Raw genomic sequence first — 17,216 nt, 5'->3', positions numbered from 1 at the left:
CAAGAACAAAGGCGACAGGGGTGACTGCAACAACTACCATGGCATCTCTCTCCTTAGCGTTGTAGGAAAGTTGTTTGCCCAAGTTGCACTAAAGAGGCTCCAGGTACTTGCAGAGAGCGTTTATCCAGAATCACAGTGCGGATTCCGAGCCAACAGGTCCACTACTGATATGGTATTCTCCCTTAGACAACTGCAGGAGAAATGCAGGGAACAACGACGGCCACTCTTTATAGCCTTCATAGATCTCACAAAGGCTTTCGACCTGGTCAGCAGGGATGGCCTCTTCAAGATTCTCCCCAAGATTGGATGTCCACCCAGGCTCCTCAGCATCATCAGATCCTTCCACAAGGACATGAAGGGCACTGTTGTCTTTGATGGCTCCACATCAGACCCCTTTGACATCCGAAGCGGCGTGAAGCAGGGCTGTGTTCTTGCACCAACCTTGTTTGGGATCTTCTTCGCTGTCCTGCTGAAGCAGGCCTTTGGAACTACAACAGAAGGCATCTATCTCTGGACCAGATCAGATGGAAAGCTCTTCAACCTCTCCAGACTGAGAACAAAGTCCAAAGTCCAGCTGAAATGTCTGCGTGACTTCCTCTTTGCCGACGATGCAGCTATCACTACCCACTCTGCCAAAGATCTCCAGCAGCTCATGGATCGTTTTAGCAAGGCCTGCCAAGATTTTGGACTGACAATCAGCCTGAAGAAAACACAGGTCATGGTTCAGGATGTGGACTCACCTCCCTGCATTACAATCTCTGCACATGAACTGGAGGTTGTCCATGACTTTGTGTACCTTGGCTCAACGATCTCCGACACTCTTTCTCTTGATACTGAGCTAAACAAATGCATCGGTAAAGCAGCTACCACGTTTTCCAGACTCACAAAGAGAGTCTGGTCCAACAAGAAGCTGACGGAACATACCAAGATCCAGGTCTACAGAGCTTGCGTCCTGAGTACACTTCTGTACTGCAGCGAGTCATGGACTCTTCACTCACAACAGGAGAGGAAACTGAATGCTTTCCACATGCGCTGCCTCCAACGTATTATCAGCATCACCTGGCAGGACAAAGTTCCAAACAACACAGTCCTGGAACGTGCTGGAATCCCTAGCATGTATGTATGTATACTGAAACAGAGACGCCTGCGTTGGCTCGGTCATGTCGTGAGAATGGATGATGGCCGGATCCCAAAGGATCTCCTATATGGAGAACTCGTGCAAGGAAAGCGCCCTACAGGTAGACCACAGCTGCGATACAAGGACATCTGCAAGAGGAATCTGAAGGCCTTAGGAGTGGACCTCAACAAGTGGGAAACCTTGGCCTCTGAGCGGCCCGCTTGGAGGCAGGATGTGCAGCATGGCCTTTCCCAGTTTGAAGAGACACTTGGCCAACAGTCTGAGGCTAAGAGGCAAAGAAGGAAGGCCCATAGCCAGGGAGACAGACCAGGGACAGACTGCACTTGCTCCCAGTGTGGAAGGGATTGTCACTCCCGAATTGGCCTTTTCAGCCATACTAGACGCTGTTCCAGAACCACCTTTCAGAGCGCAATACCATAGTCTTTCAAGACTGAAGGTTGCCAACTACTAGAGGTCAGTCCCTTCCCTTGAAGCTCTTGAGCATCTTTGCTCTAGTTCAGTGCTTCCCAAACTTTTTAACATCGGGACCCACTTTTAAAAATGACACTCTATTGCAGCGATTTTCAACCTTTCTCATGTCACAGCACACTGACAAGGCACTAAAATGGTCAAGGCACACCACCAGGTTTTTGACAATTGACAAGGCACACCATTTGCTTCCCGCAAATTCCTGTGGCACACCTGTGGACCACTCGTGGCACACCAATGTGCCACGGTGCAGTGGTTGAAAATGGCTGCTCTATTTTACCAGACTTTTAGAAAAAGGAGATCTAGAAAGAAATAAAATGCTATCTATCTATCTATCTATCTATCTATCTATCTATCTATCTATCTATCTATCTATCTATCTATCTATCTATCTATCTATCTATCTATCTATCTATCTATCTATCTATCTATCTATCTATCTATCTATCTATCTATCTATCTATCTATCTATCTATCTATCTATCTATCTATCTATCTATCTATCTATCTATCTATCTATCTATCTATCTATCTATCTATCTATCTATCTATCTATCTATCTATCTATCTATCTATCTATCTATCTATCTATCTATCTATCTATCTATCTATCTATCTATCTATCTATCTATCTATCTATCTATCTATCTATCTATCTATCTATCTATCTATCTATCTATCTATCTATCTATCTATCTATCTATCTATCTATCTATCTATCTATCTATCTATCTATCTATCTATCTATCTATCTATCTATCTATCTATCTATCTATCTATCTATCTATCTATCTATCTATCTATCTATCTATCTATCTATCTATCTATCTATCTATCTATCTATCTATCTATCTATCTATCTATCTATCTATCTATCTATCTATCTATCTATCTATCTATCTATCTATCTATCTATCTATCTATCTATCTATCTATCTATCTATCTATCTATCTATCTATCTATCTATCTATCTATCTATCTATCTATCTATCTATCTATCTATCTATCTATCTATCTATCTATCTATCTATCTATCTATCTATCTATCTATCTATCTATCTATCTATCTATCTATCTATCTATCTATCTTTACCCATGCTTGAAAACTGCAAGAGCTGAGCTCTTTGTAGAATAATTAGCAGCCATAGTATTTGATTTTCATTTGATCTTTCCATAACCCACCAAAAATCAGGTCTGTGACCCACCATTGGGTCCTGACATACGGTTTGAGAACCACTGCTGTAGTTGTTATTGTTCAACCTTAATCCATTTCACAACAGCTGATGCAAGGAGAGAGACACCCAGATGAAATTTCTCAAGCAATTTATGAACCCTAAAGCATTGACAGTGAGTGTGTTTGCAAATCAAATAATCCTTGGTCTCTTGGTATCATTTAATCGCTACATTGATGTTGGCCAACAGGGAGACACAAAGAGGCTCTGGCTCATCTCCAGGCATCGTTTGTCCAGGCAACGCCTGATGACGCCGTCAACGCTCGGCTTGGCATACTTCAGGCCAGCAAGGGAAACATGAACGTAGCAGCCCACATATTGGCCGGTTTAGCCGCAACGGACTATGAAGAGTTCGGATTCCTCATGAACTTCTTAGACACCAAACGACGGCAAAAACTCACCCAGGTACCAACACTCTCTAGACCTGGGGTGTCAAACATAAGGCCCGGGGCCTGGATGTGGCTCGTGGAAGCTTTTTATCCAGCCCTCAGGCTCTCAGCTGCTGAGGTGTCATTGCTGAAAGTGCAACCCACATAAAAATTGGGCTGTCTCGTATCTTGAAATATGATAAAGATTTGTGTATTTTCTCTTCTGTCATTTCTCATTCATTCATTTCTCATTCAATGAGTTCCTAAGTGAGAAAAAGTGCTTATTTTTGGTTGACCTGTTTAATGACATCACTTCCTGCCTAATGACTTCACTTCCGGCCCTCAGCCGGCATCATGAATGCTGTTCGGCCCTCTGTATGAAATGAGTTTGACACCCCTGCTCTAGACCTTCTTTGTCATGCAAATTGTATGAAGGGATACACTGTGAGCCATGTTAGAGGAGCCTGATGCAGCAGCTTCAGTTGGCCTCATGGATGGGGCCAGTTCTCCTCCTGAGATTCCGAGAGGGTTTTTCTCAGCCCTGTCCCAAGAATGAATCTGGGCTTTTGCATGCAAAAGAGAGACAGCCCAATTCTAAGCTGCGCAGCACCCAGAGGAGCAGTAGTGCCAAAATGGCTACCGCCACATCCCATGGGTGCCTCCGGAGTCTCCTTGGGGGAACAGGACATTTATCCCCTTCCCCCGGGTAAGGGTGCAGGCCCTGCAGTGGATCTCTTCCAGTTCTGTGCTGGCTTTTTGGCCGGTGCAGACAATGCAGACGGCTTTTCAGCCTGACATGGAGCATTGAATGTGGCGGAACTCGCCCTCCCACCCCAGTTCTTGCCCCGGCCTGCCCTCTCCCCACCCCAGAACACCGCCCTCCCCTGCCTTGACAAACCTTGCTGCTGCCCCAAGCTCTTCCCTTGCACCAAGCAGCATCGGTTTGGTGCTGGGCTCAGCTCTAACTGGCACTGAGCATGTGCTGGCAGTCCCTTCATGGAGGGTGCTGTCAACGTGCTTTACAGCACATTGACGACACCCAGTGCCAGCAGCACTCTCATACCACCAGCACTAAAGAGCTCAGGATTGGGCTCAGAGTCCACTACCAAGCAAAATCCCCATCCTGGAATGGAGGCACACAGATATATACACCCATGGGTACATAGATCAGGGTCAATCTGTGGATGAGTTTTTCTCTCCCACATGGGTTCTGTTAAGGCTGCCAAGCATGTCAGGCTGATCCCCCAAGTCCCAAACCACAGGCAAAATTGTCATATTCTTTATTATTATGGTTAACCACAGTCCATCTGATGGTGACTGGTATGACCCCCATACCCCCCAAATAAAGAGACCAGACTTCGGCTTGGATATAAAATGGGCCACTTTATTAAACGTAACATTAACTGCAACAGGGCAACCTTCAAACCAACGTGCGGGGCCATATGGGGGAAACGGTCCTAGCCGTCTACCTTCCCCTGCAACTCATAGGGCGTACCTCCTGACTCCAGGCCCCAGCTGTCAAATAGCCAGCCTAGGTCTTTCAACGCCACCCCCCAAAGGGGGGCAAGGCAGCTGGACTTCAGACCAGCCGCCAAAGTGTCACTGGCCTGACCGTCCAGGTGAGGGGTTTGCCTGCCTGCCTCCTGGAGCCGGTCAGGCATCATGGGAGTGGTTCAGGCTCGCCCTTCACCTTGCTACCTTGGATGGACACCGAGCCAGATACCTACCTACCCCGCCCCACACGTATCCTGCCAAACATAAAGTGACCGACCCTCCCCGCCAAAAGACCGCACCCCCCCCATGGCAGTCTGAGGTAGGCGAAAAAACAGTCATCGCACTGCCAGTCTGGATGACTGCAAAAAATTCCTACCCGGCCCGAAAAACGCGACCAGCTAATCCCAGACTGGTTACAGGGAGGGCGGGAGGGGTTGCTGGCTGGGAGCGAACTGAGCCCAGCCTGCGCGTGCTCGGGCAGGCGCTCCTGGCCCCGCCCACCCCTGGCCGCAACAACCAATTGCGGCCAAGCCTCAGCCTGGCTGCACGAGGCTGGGGGGAAGGGGGCAATCCGGTGCTGGTGCCGATCTGGCGCCAACAGCCTTTTTCCAAATGTTGAACCCAAAGACTTAGGATATTTAAAAGTAGCAACATCCCCCCATATCTGTGAAGATTCCATTCCAGACCCCAGATCCCATGGATACGGAAACTGCAGATCCGTGCCCTCACCTTCGTTTCTCTTTACTTGCTTGCATAACCCAGGAAGAATTTCTTGCTTAACACAGGAACACAACAGGCAGGCAGGCAGGCAGCCTGCATGCTAGAGGGAGGAGACAACCGAATGTTAACAGGAAGCAGGACAGCTCCTGCTTCCTAGTCTCATTCCTTGTTATGCATGTTGCATTCCTTGTTATACAAGAAGATAAAATAAAGTACCGAAAATAAAGGTAATGGGTGCAGGGGGGAACAGAGATCCGTGGATAAGTGAAACAATGGATACCAGACCCACAGATACCGGGGGCACCTGTGATATTCTCATTCTGTGTACGGCTGCGGTACGCTCAGGCTGTTATTGAGCTCGCTCCAGCCCCATGAAAAGCAAAAGCATGGAGCTGCCATGCCCATATGTCAAATAAGTGCACGTCCTTGAGAGGAATACTTGGCATGCTCTCTTGCAAGCCAGCGGGAGGCGTTAAGTAAGCAAGTATTAATTTAGCAGTCCCTGCAGCAAAGAAGCTCTTTTACTCTAGATAAGGCAGTGGGGGGGGGGAAGGGGGAAGGAGAAAGCATCTTTCTCTGGAGAAAAAGTCTGGGAGATTTTAAGAGCTAATTGCCAATCACCGACTTTATGTGGGAGATAAAAGAACAATCGTGAGCAGTTCTCTGGGGATCACAGTGACTCCGTTACGAGGGATGGTTCTGCCAGGCTCTCTTCGCCGTGCCTCCGTGCAGTTGGCATTACAGATGGCCGACTTTGAGGCTGCGGCAGACCAGTTGTGCCAGTCCTAAACAGGACCAACCGTACCGAAAGTGGGAATAGTCCATCCGGCCTGGGATGGCATGGCCGGGCTCCCATTCTTTGTCACGTATCGCCTTGATTTTCTTTAACAGGTGTTCCAGAAATGTAGAAGAGGAGATGATTTTCACCTTCCAAATAAGTGAGCAGAGGGCTGGCCCCCCGAGGCGGCATGCCAAATGCTGCCCCCCCTTACACAGTGCTGTGCCCAGCAGCCTCCCGCCCCCCCCATTTCTTCTTCCTCTCCATCCTCCATATCCCTTTCCAATCCAGGGAGTGGAAGGAGGAGGAGCAGCAGTGGAGGCAAGTAGGTGGACACTGATCCATCAATTTGCTGCCTGAGGCGACCGCCTCACTTGGCCTCATGGATGAGCCAGCCCTAAAAGGGCACATGCATATCTCCCTTCTTCCCCCACTCTGAGATAAGTGAGTGTTTCAGCATCACTCTTGCCCCACCTGCCTCTCTGTCTGCCTCCCTTTTTTGAGGATGTGCAGACTCACCCCTTCCCAAAAGACATTATTAGCCTGATGGGAATTCTTGTTGCACTCCCTCAACATGTTTTTGATTTGTCTCCCTAGCTGTTCCCCTCTGATTTCTCTTCAGGTGAAACTTGCTGCCAATTTTAGTCCAAGGGCAGACTCCTTGTGTTCAGTTCCGAACATGCCATTAGGTCCGATGGGGCAGATGCCCCAGGTGCGAGCCTCTAGGACTCCGCAGAAGCCTCTCTGAGGCTCCCGATGGGGTCAGGAACTGTGCTTCCAGTTTCCCAGAAGCACAGTTTATTGCATTGGGGAACCTTCAGGAGGCTTCCCCTGATGCAGGCATGGGCCGCTAGAGGCTCCATGAGCCTCAGGTGGGGGGTTGGATTTCCGAATGGGGGCAGACAGCCCGCGGCGGGCTCCATCGCAAACCTTTGTCCTGGGGTGCAGTGCTGGGGTGGTCCTCCATAACTTGTGTTGAAAGTCTTCTCCCACCCCAAACTCTGAATGGGATGTCCAATAACAGTTGAGAGAAAATGCCACCCCACCTTGTAGGTCAATAGCCTCTACTAATACTTAGACCATGTAAGGCTCAGGTAAGGAGGTGCAGAGTCCTCTCTCTCTCTCTCTCTCTCTCTCTCTCTCTCTCTCTCTCTCTCTCTCCCCTCCCCCGAACCCTCTAGACAGTGGCATCACTAGGAAGTGCAGGGGGTACATACCACACCGGGTGATACACTTGGTGGTGGTGGAGTGACACCACTACTAGCCAAAACAGTGAAATCTTGGTATTTTCAAATAATACCTTCATGCTATTTATCGTTCGATGTGGAATTTCATCCAGAATGCAATTAAAAAACTGCATTAAACTATCTGTTTCTACCAAAATTATGGACAAATAATCAGAAAGGGAAAACAGAACTGCCTTGTGTAACAGAAAGTGAATTTTCATACTCAGAACTGACTGATGAGAGGGATTGTTCCGAGAGCTAAGGAGGTTAAGCCTTCCCCCTAAATCAGGGCTAATCAGGTAATGAATATTGCAATATTCTTCTTATCGGTGGTGCCATTTTATATTTTCCATGCCCCACTTTCCCAGGGAAAATTCAGTTCAAAGGCATTTCTCTGCGCTCCTTTTATTTATTCCAGTCAACTGGATGCCACAGAGGATAGAAGCCAAGCGTGCCAGCAGGGAAAGAAATATGCCTTTATCCCGAATGCAATTAACCTATGGAACTCCTTGAAACAGGATGTGGTGATGGCACAGACGGTCTAGATGCCTTGAAAAAGGCATTGGACATAAAACTAAAAAGTATAATTTAAAAAAAGAAAAGAAAAAGGCATTGAACAGACTGATGGAAGAAAGGTCCATGATTGGTTACATGCCATGATGGGTATATGCAGCCACCTCGTTTTAGAAGTAGTCTATCTCTGAATGTCAGATGTAAGGGAGTGGCAGCAAGATACAGGTTTCACGTCTTCTGTGGTCCCAGAGGCATCTAGTGGGCCTGTGTGTGATACGGGAAGTTGGACTAGATGGGCCCTTGGCCTGATCCAGCAGGGCTGTTCTGATGTTTTTATAGGGGGAACCGCAAGACTTTCCTCCAGGGTCTTCTAGAACCTGGTGCTTGATCCTGAGATGGGAATTTTTTTTTGGGGGGGGGGGGGTGAGAGCTTGGCAGCCACTTGGAGTGCTACTGCACATGATAAGCCCCCTCCAAAAAATAGTTTTCAAAACAGTCCATTGAATTTTAACATCAGTAAATGGAGGGAACATTGGGGAGGGGGGCCTCTTTGCTCAGCCCCAGGAAATTCTGTGACTGATCTAGCTAATTTGCCATGACTTTTGCCAGTGGGTAAATGTGGGGGGGGGGGAGCGAGAGAGAAATGAACCTTCAGGTTGCCCTGCCTCAACCACAGGGGCAGGGCCTGGAGTTTGTTTCCCTGTCACTGTCAATAATCAGCTCTGCCACCCTGGCTCTTCACGAGCCGCTCTGACATTTTGAGAGCTAATTTGTGCTGCTAGCAGATTAGCGACAATTTGAAAAATAGAAGTAGGCCGTTTCATTGCTGTCTTTTGTCGCCAGCTTTCCAACGCAAGCCAAATCCACGCAGCTTCCAGGCGGTGGGTTTAAACATGGAACGCTCCTTGCGACCTTTGTCAAAAAATTCAATAGAGGCTGTTCTTGAAATTCAAAGGGCCTTTTTTTTTAGCAAGCTGAAAAAGGATATAGCCGTCCTTTTTGCAATTGACTACTTTTACAACCGTAGGCAACGCTCTAGAAGGATGTACATTATTCTCAAATCATTTACTCTTGCAATTTTAAATCTCCATGTGAAATTATTATTCTTTGGCCATTTAGTGTGACATTAAAAAAAAAAAAATACTGAGCAGGACCCATTTCTTTCTCAATTTATTACTTAAATGCCCTAGAATTTTTCATTGTACCAATAGGATTGTAGCCAAAAGCAGACCTCCCATAAAGATGATGGAAGTTTCTAAAGACCTCCTGATGTTAGCATCTTCAAAGAAAAGAGATCATCAACGGGGGCAAAAGCAATTCTAAACAAACCCCAATGCACCCAGGGAGCCTAAGGGTTATAGCAGGACTTTTCAAACTGGGGCGTTGTGACGCCCCAGCCTGAGGGCTCTGGCCTCTGCCCCCTTAAAAGGCGGGGATAGCAAGGAGGCAGGGAGGAGGCAGCAATGCGATCCCCAGGATCGTGTCGCTCAGGAGGCTGCAGGGCTTGACTGGACTTACAACAACAACCTCCTGCAGCCTCCTGGGGGTGCGGGGAGGTCTGTGCGACTGTCTGCAGGGTTCCCTGATGCTTAAGAAATGAAAGTGGAGCAATTGCGCTCCGGTTTTGCAGAGGCAGGGTGCGATTGCTCTGCTTTTGCTTTCTAAGCTTTGGGGAGCCCTGCAGATGGTCGCGCAGGGCTCCCCTCACCCCTGGGAGGCTGCAGGAGGCTCTGGTAAGTCCAACTAAGCCCCTGCAGCCCTCTGAGCTGGATCCCCAGGATCGCATTGCTGCCTTCCCCCTGACCCTGCAAGGACTTAAGAGTGACTAATTCTCCCAAAGAGTTTGAAAACTGTTGGGTTATAGGGAGAGGGTAAAGAGAGGGTACCTAGAAAGGCATCACTCTTCATGCTGGGCAATGGGTGGGCTAGAGAAGGAAAGAACTTCCAGCTTAACTCCATGTTTCTCAAGGTTTGTCCTCTGCCATACCATTCATATGGTCCACCTATTCAAAGTACCACCAGAAGTAACTGGAGATGACATCATCACCAGTTACTTTTGGGTTGGGAGGCCAGATGCCATGCAACAAACACCAGTAAGAAGCTCAGGGTGGACAGGAGGGCTTTTCTGAGCACCAAAAAGCATGCTTTGGAGCTCTGTCCACTGAGCCTAGCCTCCTACATCTTCCTTTGTTGCATTGCATTCCTGGTCTCGCTGCTGGGCAGCAGGTTCCCAGGGGTCCTGCGAGTACCACCAGACACCACCTCAAGTACCACTGGTGGTACCTGTACCCTTAGTTAAGAAAACGCTGGCTTAGCTGAAGGAATTGCAGTTGTGTGAGAGACAACAGAAGGAAGCTGGGAACATGCACAGAGAAAATGAAAGAGTACAAACTGGGAAGGTATGAAAAAGAGAGGGGCAAGGTTGGCTATCCAGTTCTGCCCAATCCCTGCAGCTCAGCCATGTGATCTTGTACACAGTGACTCAAAAGTAAGACCAGTGAAACCGACAGGAAGATGAGCGTAATCCAACGTTTTCTGACATTCTAGGATTCTAGAATTTCAGGTTGTCCACACTGTGACTCTAGGATGGAGGCCAAAACAGAAGAGAATGTTCTCAGACTTGGATTACCATCTTGTTCTTACTGGCTTGGCTCCTGTATTTTAACAAGTCCCCCTCCTTCTCCTCCCAACACACAAAAATATAGCTTTTCCTGTCATGAAAGAACATGATGCATAAAGCCTCGGCAACTTACAACCCAGTCCTATCCAGGTTGCCAATGCCATGGTACAGTGGCACCAAAACGTCCACCGCTGTATCCCGCAGGACCATGGAGGCAGCTGGAGGTCTCCATGAGATAAGGAAAATTTGTTTCCTTATCCCATGTTGAGCCCTGGCAGCTTCTATCTGTCTATTTAGATATTCTGAGTAGATCTGTAGTAGGGCTTTCAGGCGTGGTGGGGAGGATAGGATCTGGCGCCAGCCTCCTTGGCTATCCCCACCCCCTTGGGACTGAACTGGCCTTCTCCCCAGACCAGTTTTACCCCCGCACCACCTTCCTTGGGCCTTCCCCTGCCTTGAAATACCTTCCTGCCGTTTGGTAGGATATTTACTGCTCTTCCAACCAGTGCATGTTCCAGAACCCACCCGCGCTGGTCTCCCAGTCCGCACCTCAATTGTTCTGGCCACAGCAAAGTGCCTTTTGGCACTGGCAGCATGTGGGAGACCCGCACTGGTCCAGAGATTGGATCGGGCCCTTAATTTTCTCAGCATCACTGTGCCATTAGATGCACAGGAGCAGGCCCAGAAATGAAGGTGGCAACCCTGCTTAAAAGGCAGAGCAGCTAGTTTGAAGACAGCTTCTTGGTGCTGCAACTCTTTCCCTACCGCCTACCTCATTAAACTCGCACGCCTTTCTGCAGAAGCGGAGGTGTGCTGGGAATGCTAATTGCTTCACCTCGTTTCCACTGAAGGCTGAGATGGGTCCCTCACCATTCCCTTATAATCACCTAAAGGCAAGGCATAATTTACCTCTCTCCAGCTCCTCTGTAAATTTAGTAGTGGGCGGAGTTTAGAACAAAGTCACCCTCCAGATTTTTTGCCAGGCAGAGAGAGAGAGAGAAACAGATTCTTTTCTGTAAATAAACAAGAAAATTGTAGGCTGAGCCGGCCCATCCATGAGGCCAACTGAGGTAGTTGCATCAGGCAGCAGAGTGCCAAGGGGTGCCAACCGCTCTTCCCACTAAGGTGCGTAGCAGTGTGGCTGCTTATCATCAACCTACTCCAACTCCTGCAGTGCTCAGCAACCCAGAAGTTGGGCAATGGTATGATTAAGTCATCACCAAGCATCCAGAGGTATCATAGTGGCTCATCAAGATATTGCGCTGTTGTGAAAGGTGCCAGCATGTACCCCTTAAGGAAGACATTGGTGCCAACCTCCTTCTGCCCAATCTCTCTGCCATTCCTCTTCCTCCCACTCCCTGGATTGAAAAAGGAAGTGGGGGTGGAGCAGAAGAGGAAGTATAAAGGAGAGGAGAGTGGTGAGCTAGATTGCCTCTACACTTCTTCTGCCATTCTATCCCCCTCCTTGTTTTTTGAAGAACCAAAGCCTACTAAATTGCCAGATTTGGGGTTGGGGCTGAATTTAGCATGCTGTCTAAAATCTCAGGAGGCCTTGGATCAGCCCTGAATGCGAATGAGTTAGGGCACAATCCTAACCAGGTCTACTCAGAAGTAAGTCCTATTTGGTTCAAAGGGGCTTACTCTCAGGAAAATGTGGTTAGGATTGCAGCCTAAGTTTTACACTAAATGGTTTGCAGTAACCCATTCCAGTATTCACTGAAAGCTGCCTATCAGAGTCAGGCAATCAATTGGTCCATCTCGTTAAGTGTTGTCAACACTGACTTTGTAGCAGCCCTCCAGGATTTCAGGCTAGGCTTCTTTTACAGCCCTACCTGGAAATAATGTCAGGAATTGAACCTGAAACCTTCTGTATGCAAAGCAACTTCTCATTCATTGCAGTAATGAAATTGGGGGTGGGGTGTCTTATGATGAAGCGAAGTGAAGTCATCCTTTTGACACCATTACTGTAAGGTAGCAAGATCCTCAGTAATTTCATTTCCATTCTTCATTTGCTGTCATTTAAGACAAAATCAAGGCTTATGGGCTTGGAAGAGACTTCAAGAACATCTCAAGTATATACACCAGAGAATATGATTCCTCGTGTTTTGTTCTGTCTGTTCCTCAATCTCTGTCTATTAATTAGACATGCAACTCTTTCTTCTAATACAGGGTGTCAAACATAAGGCCTGTGGGCCAGATATGGTCCACAAAGGCTCTTTATGTGGCTCTCGGGCTCTCCCAGCACTACTGTCAGCTGGTCTTAACTGTGGTGACACTGCTGAAAGCGCAGCCCATGTGATAATTGGCCTGTCACGTATCTTGGGAATATGATCAAACTCTGCATATTTTTTATCTGTCATTTGCGGAGAATGTATTCCTAAATAAGGGGAAAAAGTGCTTATTTCTTGTCATGACCTACTTAGGGCACAATCCTGACCAGGTCTACTTAGAAGTAAGTCCTATTCTGTTCACTTACTCTCAGGAAAGTGTGGTTAGGATTGCCGCCTTAATGACATCATTTTCTGTTTAATGTCATCACTTGTATCCCTTAGCAGGCAGCATGTCCCTATTCAGTCCACTGTATAAAATGAGTTTGACAACCCTGTTCTAATGAAATATGTTTCAGATCTAACTTTTTTTTTTTTAAAAGCACTTGTTGGTAATGAGTCTTTGTGCTTCTGAGCTGGGAGGAAAATCAATATTCAGAGTTATTAATCTTTGTGTTGTCTAAAAAACAGTTGACTTTTACAGGGTTGGTTTTGTGAAATGCCTTTGGCAACAGAATGTCTTGGGCCATTCCAGCAGCAAGGGGTTTGGCTCATCCCTGGGCAGTTTTCAAGAAACTGAGAGCCCAATCCTATGCATGTCTATTCAGAAGCAAGTCTCATTAGAGTCAATGGGGCTTACTCACAGGAAAGTGTGGGTAGGATTGGGTTGTAAGGCTGCAATCCTCTCCAAACTTACCTGGCAGTAAGCCCCATTGACTACAATGGGACTTACTTCTGAGTAGATATGCATAGGATTGGGCTCTAAGAGCCTTGGAGAGATGAGATCCAGATGGGCACCTAATCCCATTGCAGTGGCATAGCTAGAGAGGGTACAAAATGCTAAGTTTTGCAGGGAGCCTCACGGCAGCGTACAAGCAGACCCTGCCCTTCAGAGCCATTCCAGGCAGGGGAACAAAATGGAGATGAATGCCTCCATTTTGCTCCCCCACCCAGAATGGCTTCAAAGGGGAGGGGGAGGGGCCACTTGCATGCTGTGGTCAGGCTCCTTGCAAAACATAGCACTTTGCACCCCCTCTAGCTATGCCACTGTCCCATTGTCAGTCGGAGAGAGGCAACAATTTTTCCAATGTAGAAGTCCACTTCTTGGTTCAAATATTGCCACTGGTGATGCAAGCCCCAAAGGCCGTCTTCTTTGCAGTAGCCCCCACTCTCTCTGCTTTTCATTGGGTGGGGGGGGGGAAAAGAATACAAACATCAGCTCTGATTCCAGATGGCTGTAATGGAGACAGCTGGGCAGCTCCGAAGCCTTTTGAGAGATCGGACTGGCTTGGCCCACAACCGAGGTTGTTTTTCAGGTGGCTTTGTTTATGACTTAAATATTCGCTCTGCGGCAGCGTGGCAAAAAATGTTTCATGTCCGCACAGCAAAGGAGCAATAATGAGAAATCCATTAGAGCCGCAGCGTTCAAATGGAGTTCCCTTAATTGACCTTCATGATCTGAAGCAGAAAGAAAAGACGTCTAGTTCTCTCTTAAATCTTCTGGATAGGCTGTTGTGGTGGTGCTTTATTGACAAGTGACAGCTGCCCCATAGTTGTGCATGCATGCTCCATAATTTTGCTTAGCACTTGTACTCCAAAGCATGCAACGAGCTTTAGGTATATTCTCTTGATGTGGTCCTGCCCTGTGAGATGAGCAGGTATGATTATTCCCATACTGCAGATGGGGAAGACTGAGGCTGAAAGGGAGGAGCTTGCCTAAGGCCACCTAGTGAGAATTCATGGCAGAGGACGATTCAAGCCAGGGAAGCTGTGACTGTAGCACTCATTATTAACACACTGAAAACATAAGAGATATAGAGCACAATCCTAACCCCTTATGTCAGTGCTTTCCAGCACTGGCATGGTGGTGCCAATGGGACGTGTGCTGCATCCTGCAGTTGGGTGTCACTCACAGAGGCCTCCTCAAAGTAAGGGAATGTTTGTTGCCTTACCTCAGAGCTGCATTGCCCTCATGTCAGTGCTGGAAAGCACTGGCATAAGGGGTTAGGATTGCGCCCTTAGAGCACAATCCTAACCAAGTCTACACAGAAGCAAGTCCTATTGTGTTCAAGGGAACTTACTCCCCGGAAAGTGAGGTTAGAATTGCAGCCTTAGAAGAGTCCTGTTGGATCAGGTCAAGGCCCCTTCTAGTCCAGCTTCCTGTATCTCACAATGGCCCACCAGATGCCTCTGGGATCACAGACAAGATATCTGTTGCCTCTCCCTTGCATCTGGCACTCAGAGATAGGCTACCCCTGAAGCCCAGAAGTTGCATACAGTCATCATGGCTTGTAACCTCTGATGGACTTTTCCTCCATTACCCTGTCCAGTGCCTTTTTCAAGGCATCTAGGCCAGGTGCCATCACCACATGTGGCAAGGAATTCCACAGGTTAATTCTGCAAATGTTACTTGTCTCATGTGCTACTGGTCTCTAACCATGATTGCTTGGGAGTGCATCACAGTGGCATCAATAAGACTTTCTTTGTAGAAAATTTATTTTCAGATATGGGTCTCCAATATTCTGTTCTGAAACCTTTATTGGCATGTCAACACGGTTTGCAATTAAAATTTACAATTGACACAGCAATTTGCATAACAAACTGGACAATTAAAAGCAGGATATCAAGTTATTTAAATTCTGACGTTACTTTAAGAATCTCAGATAAATAACCAGCCACAGCTGCAGTCAGAGAAACACAAACATCACTCATGAACTTGGAAAGAGTAATATCAGAAGGGGTAAGATCAGAGGAAATCCAAGAAGTAAGGTAATGGTTACGAATATCAAGGTGTACTGGACAAAAAAAGAGAATGTGAGACAAAAAATCAGGAGACTCGTGACAGAAGGGCCTTTTCTCCCGTGGAATATTAAAAAAGCGGCCAGAATGGACTGCCGAAGGGAAAATGTTAAAACGAGCTAACATAAAGGCTCATCTATGTAACGGGTTGGTTAATGTATAGAAATAATTAGGGGCATGATCGAAAGATGGGGCCAAACCAAAAGAAAGAGGAGAACAAGTAGGATTAAGGTTATTACTTAGATAATTGAATTCGGATGATAAAAGCTTGCCTTTTATCACTGAATATGCTTTAGAAAGACTCATATCTGCCAGGGATTCTAATGGAAGATCAAGGGAAGCAAGTTTGTTGTCTATCAAACGAAACCAAGAAAAAAAATAAGAGTCTCTTAACAAATCGTATAAAAGGGACCCAGAATGAGAATTTAAACACAGTTTAAGCCAAAATTTAAAAGTAAGTAACCAGGCTGTGGTTGTTGGAATGGTCTCCAATATTCTTTCTCACTGTAGGTAGCTTCCAAAGAAGGAAATGCCCTGGTGAAAGAACACTGTCATGCAAAGGCTGTTGGCTACTATTCGCTGGCCATCTTGGCAAGCAACGACAACCCGCGGTATCTCCGGCAGCGCGCCACATGCTTGGCTCACCTGAAAGACTACAGAAAGGCTTTGAAAGATATGGAAAAGGTGGTCCAGAATCATGGGCAAAATGACCTGAGGACTCAAGTGGAAGACTTCTGCTCCCAAGGGTACATGCTCATGTCCCTTGCAGAGGAAGAAGCGGCGGTGAAACAGTACATCAGAGCCCTTCAGCTGGAACAGTCTTTGGCTCTAACCACTATCCATGCTGATCCTGATAGAGATGCGCTGTCCAAAGCATTCCTACAAACGGCACAATCGTACTTTACAGGGAATCGCTATGAAGACGCCTGGACGACAGTGGAGTACGGCCTCATCGTTGACCAAAACCATCATGAACTTAAGAAACTGAAATCTAGGATTAAGCGGGAGGCTTCTGGCTGCAGCGTTCATTAAGTGGTTCTGCGTCTCCATCCTGAAAATTTTCCCCACTTTTTATCTATGGAATGTTGAATGATGGTCTATTACAGGGGTGCCCAAACCCCGGCCCTGGGGCCACTTGCAGCCCTTGAGGACTCCCAATCTAGCCTGCTGAGAGCTCCCACTCTCCAATGAGCTCTGGCCTTCCGGAGACTTGCCGGAGCCTGCAATGGCCCAACGCAACTGCTCTCAGCGTGACGACCAACTGTTCAACCTCTCATGTGAGCTGTGGGATGAGGGCTCCTTCCACTGCTTGCTGTTTCACATCTGTGATGCAGTAGTGGCAGCAAAGGAAAGGCCGGCCTTGCTTCATGCAAGGCCTTTTATAGGCCATGAGCTATTGCACGACCATTCATTCATCCATATAAGTTCCATCTCTAATGTATTCATTTATGTAAATTTATTCAAATTTGAAATGTAAATTAACTCTTTCTTTTTCCCAGCCCCCGACACAGTGTCAGAGAGATGATGTGGCCTTCCTGCCAAAAAGTTTGGACACCCCTGGTCTTTTAGATTCCTTCCATACAAAACCGGAA

At 47.2% G+C, this 17,216-nt stretch overlaps 1 protein-coding gene across 1 annotated transcript in view; it reads left to right on the top strand.

Annotated features, from left to right (window-relative positions):
- TTC34 (tetratricopeptide repeat domain 34) overlaps nucleotides 1–16,656 on the top strand; it is a 34,526-nt gene extending 17,870 nt beyond the window's left edge. The window contains exons 6-7 of the mRNA XM_066637407.1: nucleotides 3,030–3,244; nucleotides 16,135–16,656. Coding sequence (XP_066493504.1) covers nucleotides 3,030–3,244; nucleotides 16,135–16,656 — 737 coding nt within the window. The remainder of the gene's footprint in view (nucleotides 1–3,029; nucleotides 3,245–16,134) is intronic.
- The last annotated feature ends 560 nt before the right edge of the window (nucleotides 16,657–17,216 follow it).

This window comes from Tiliqua scincoides, chromosome 9 (assembly GCF_035046505.1).
Source record: "Tiliqua scincoides isolate rTilSci1 chromosome 9, rTilSci1.hap2, whole genome shotgun sequence".
NCBI lineage: Eukaryota > Metazoa > Chordata > Lepidosauria > Squamata > Scincidae > Tiliqua > Tiliqua scincoides.
This window is presented reverse-complemented; position numbering and strand designations above follow the sequence as displayed.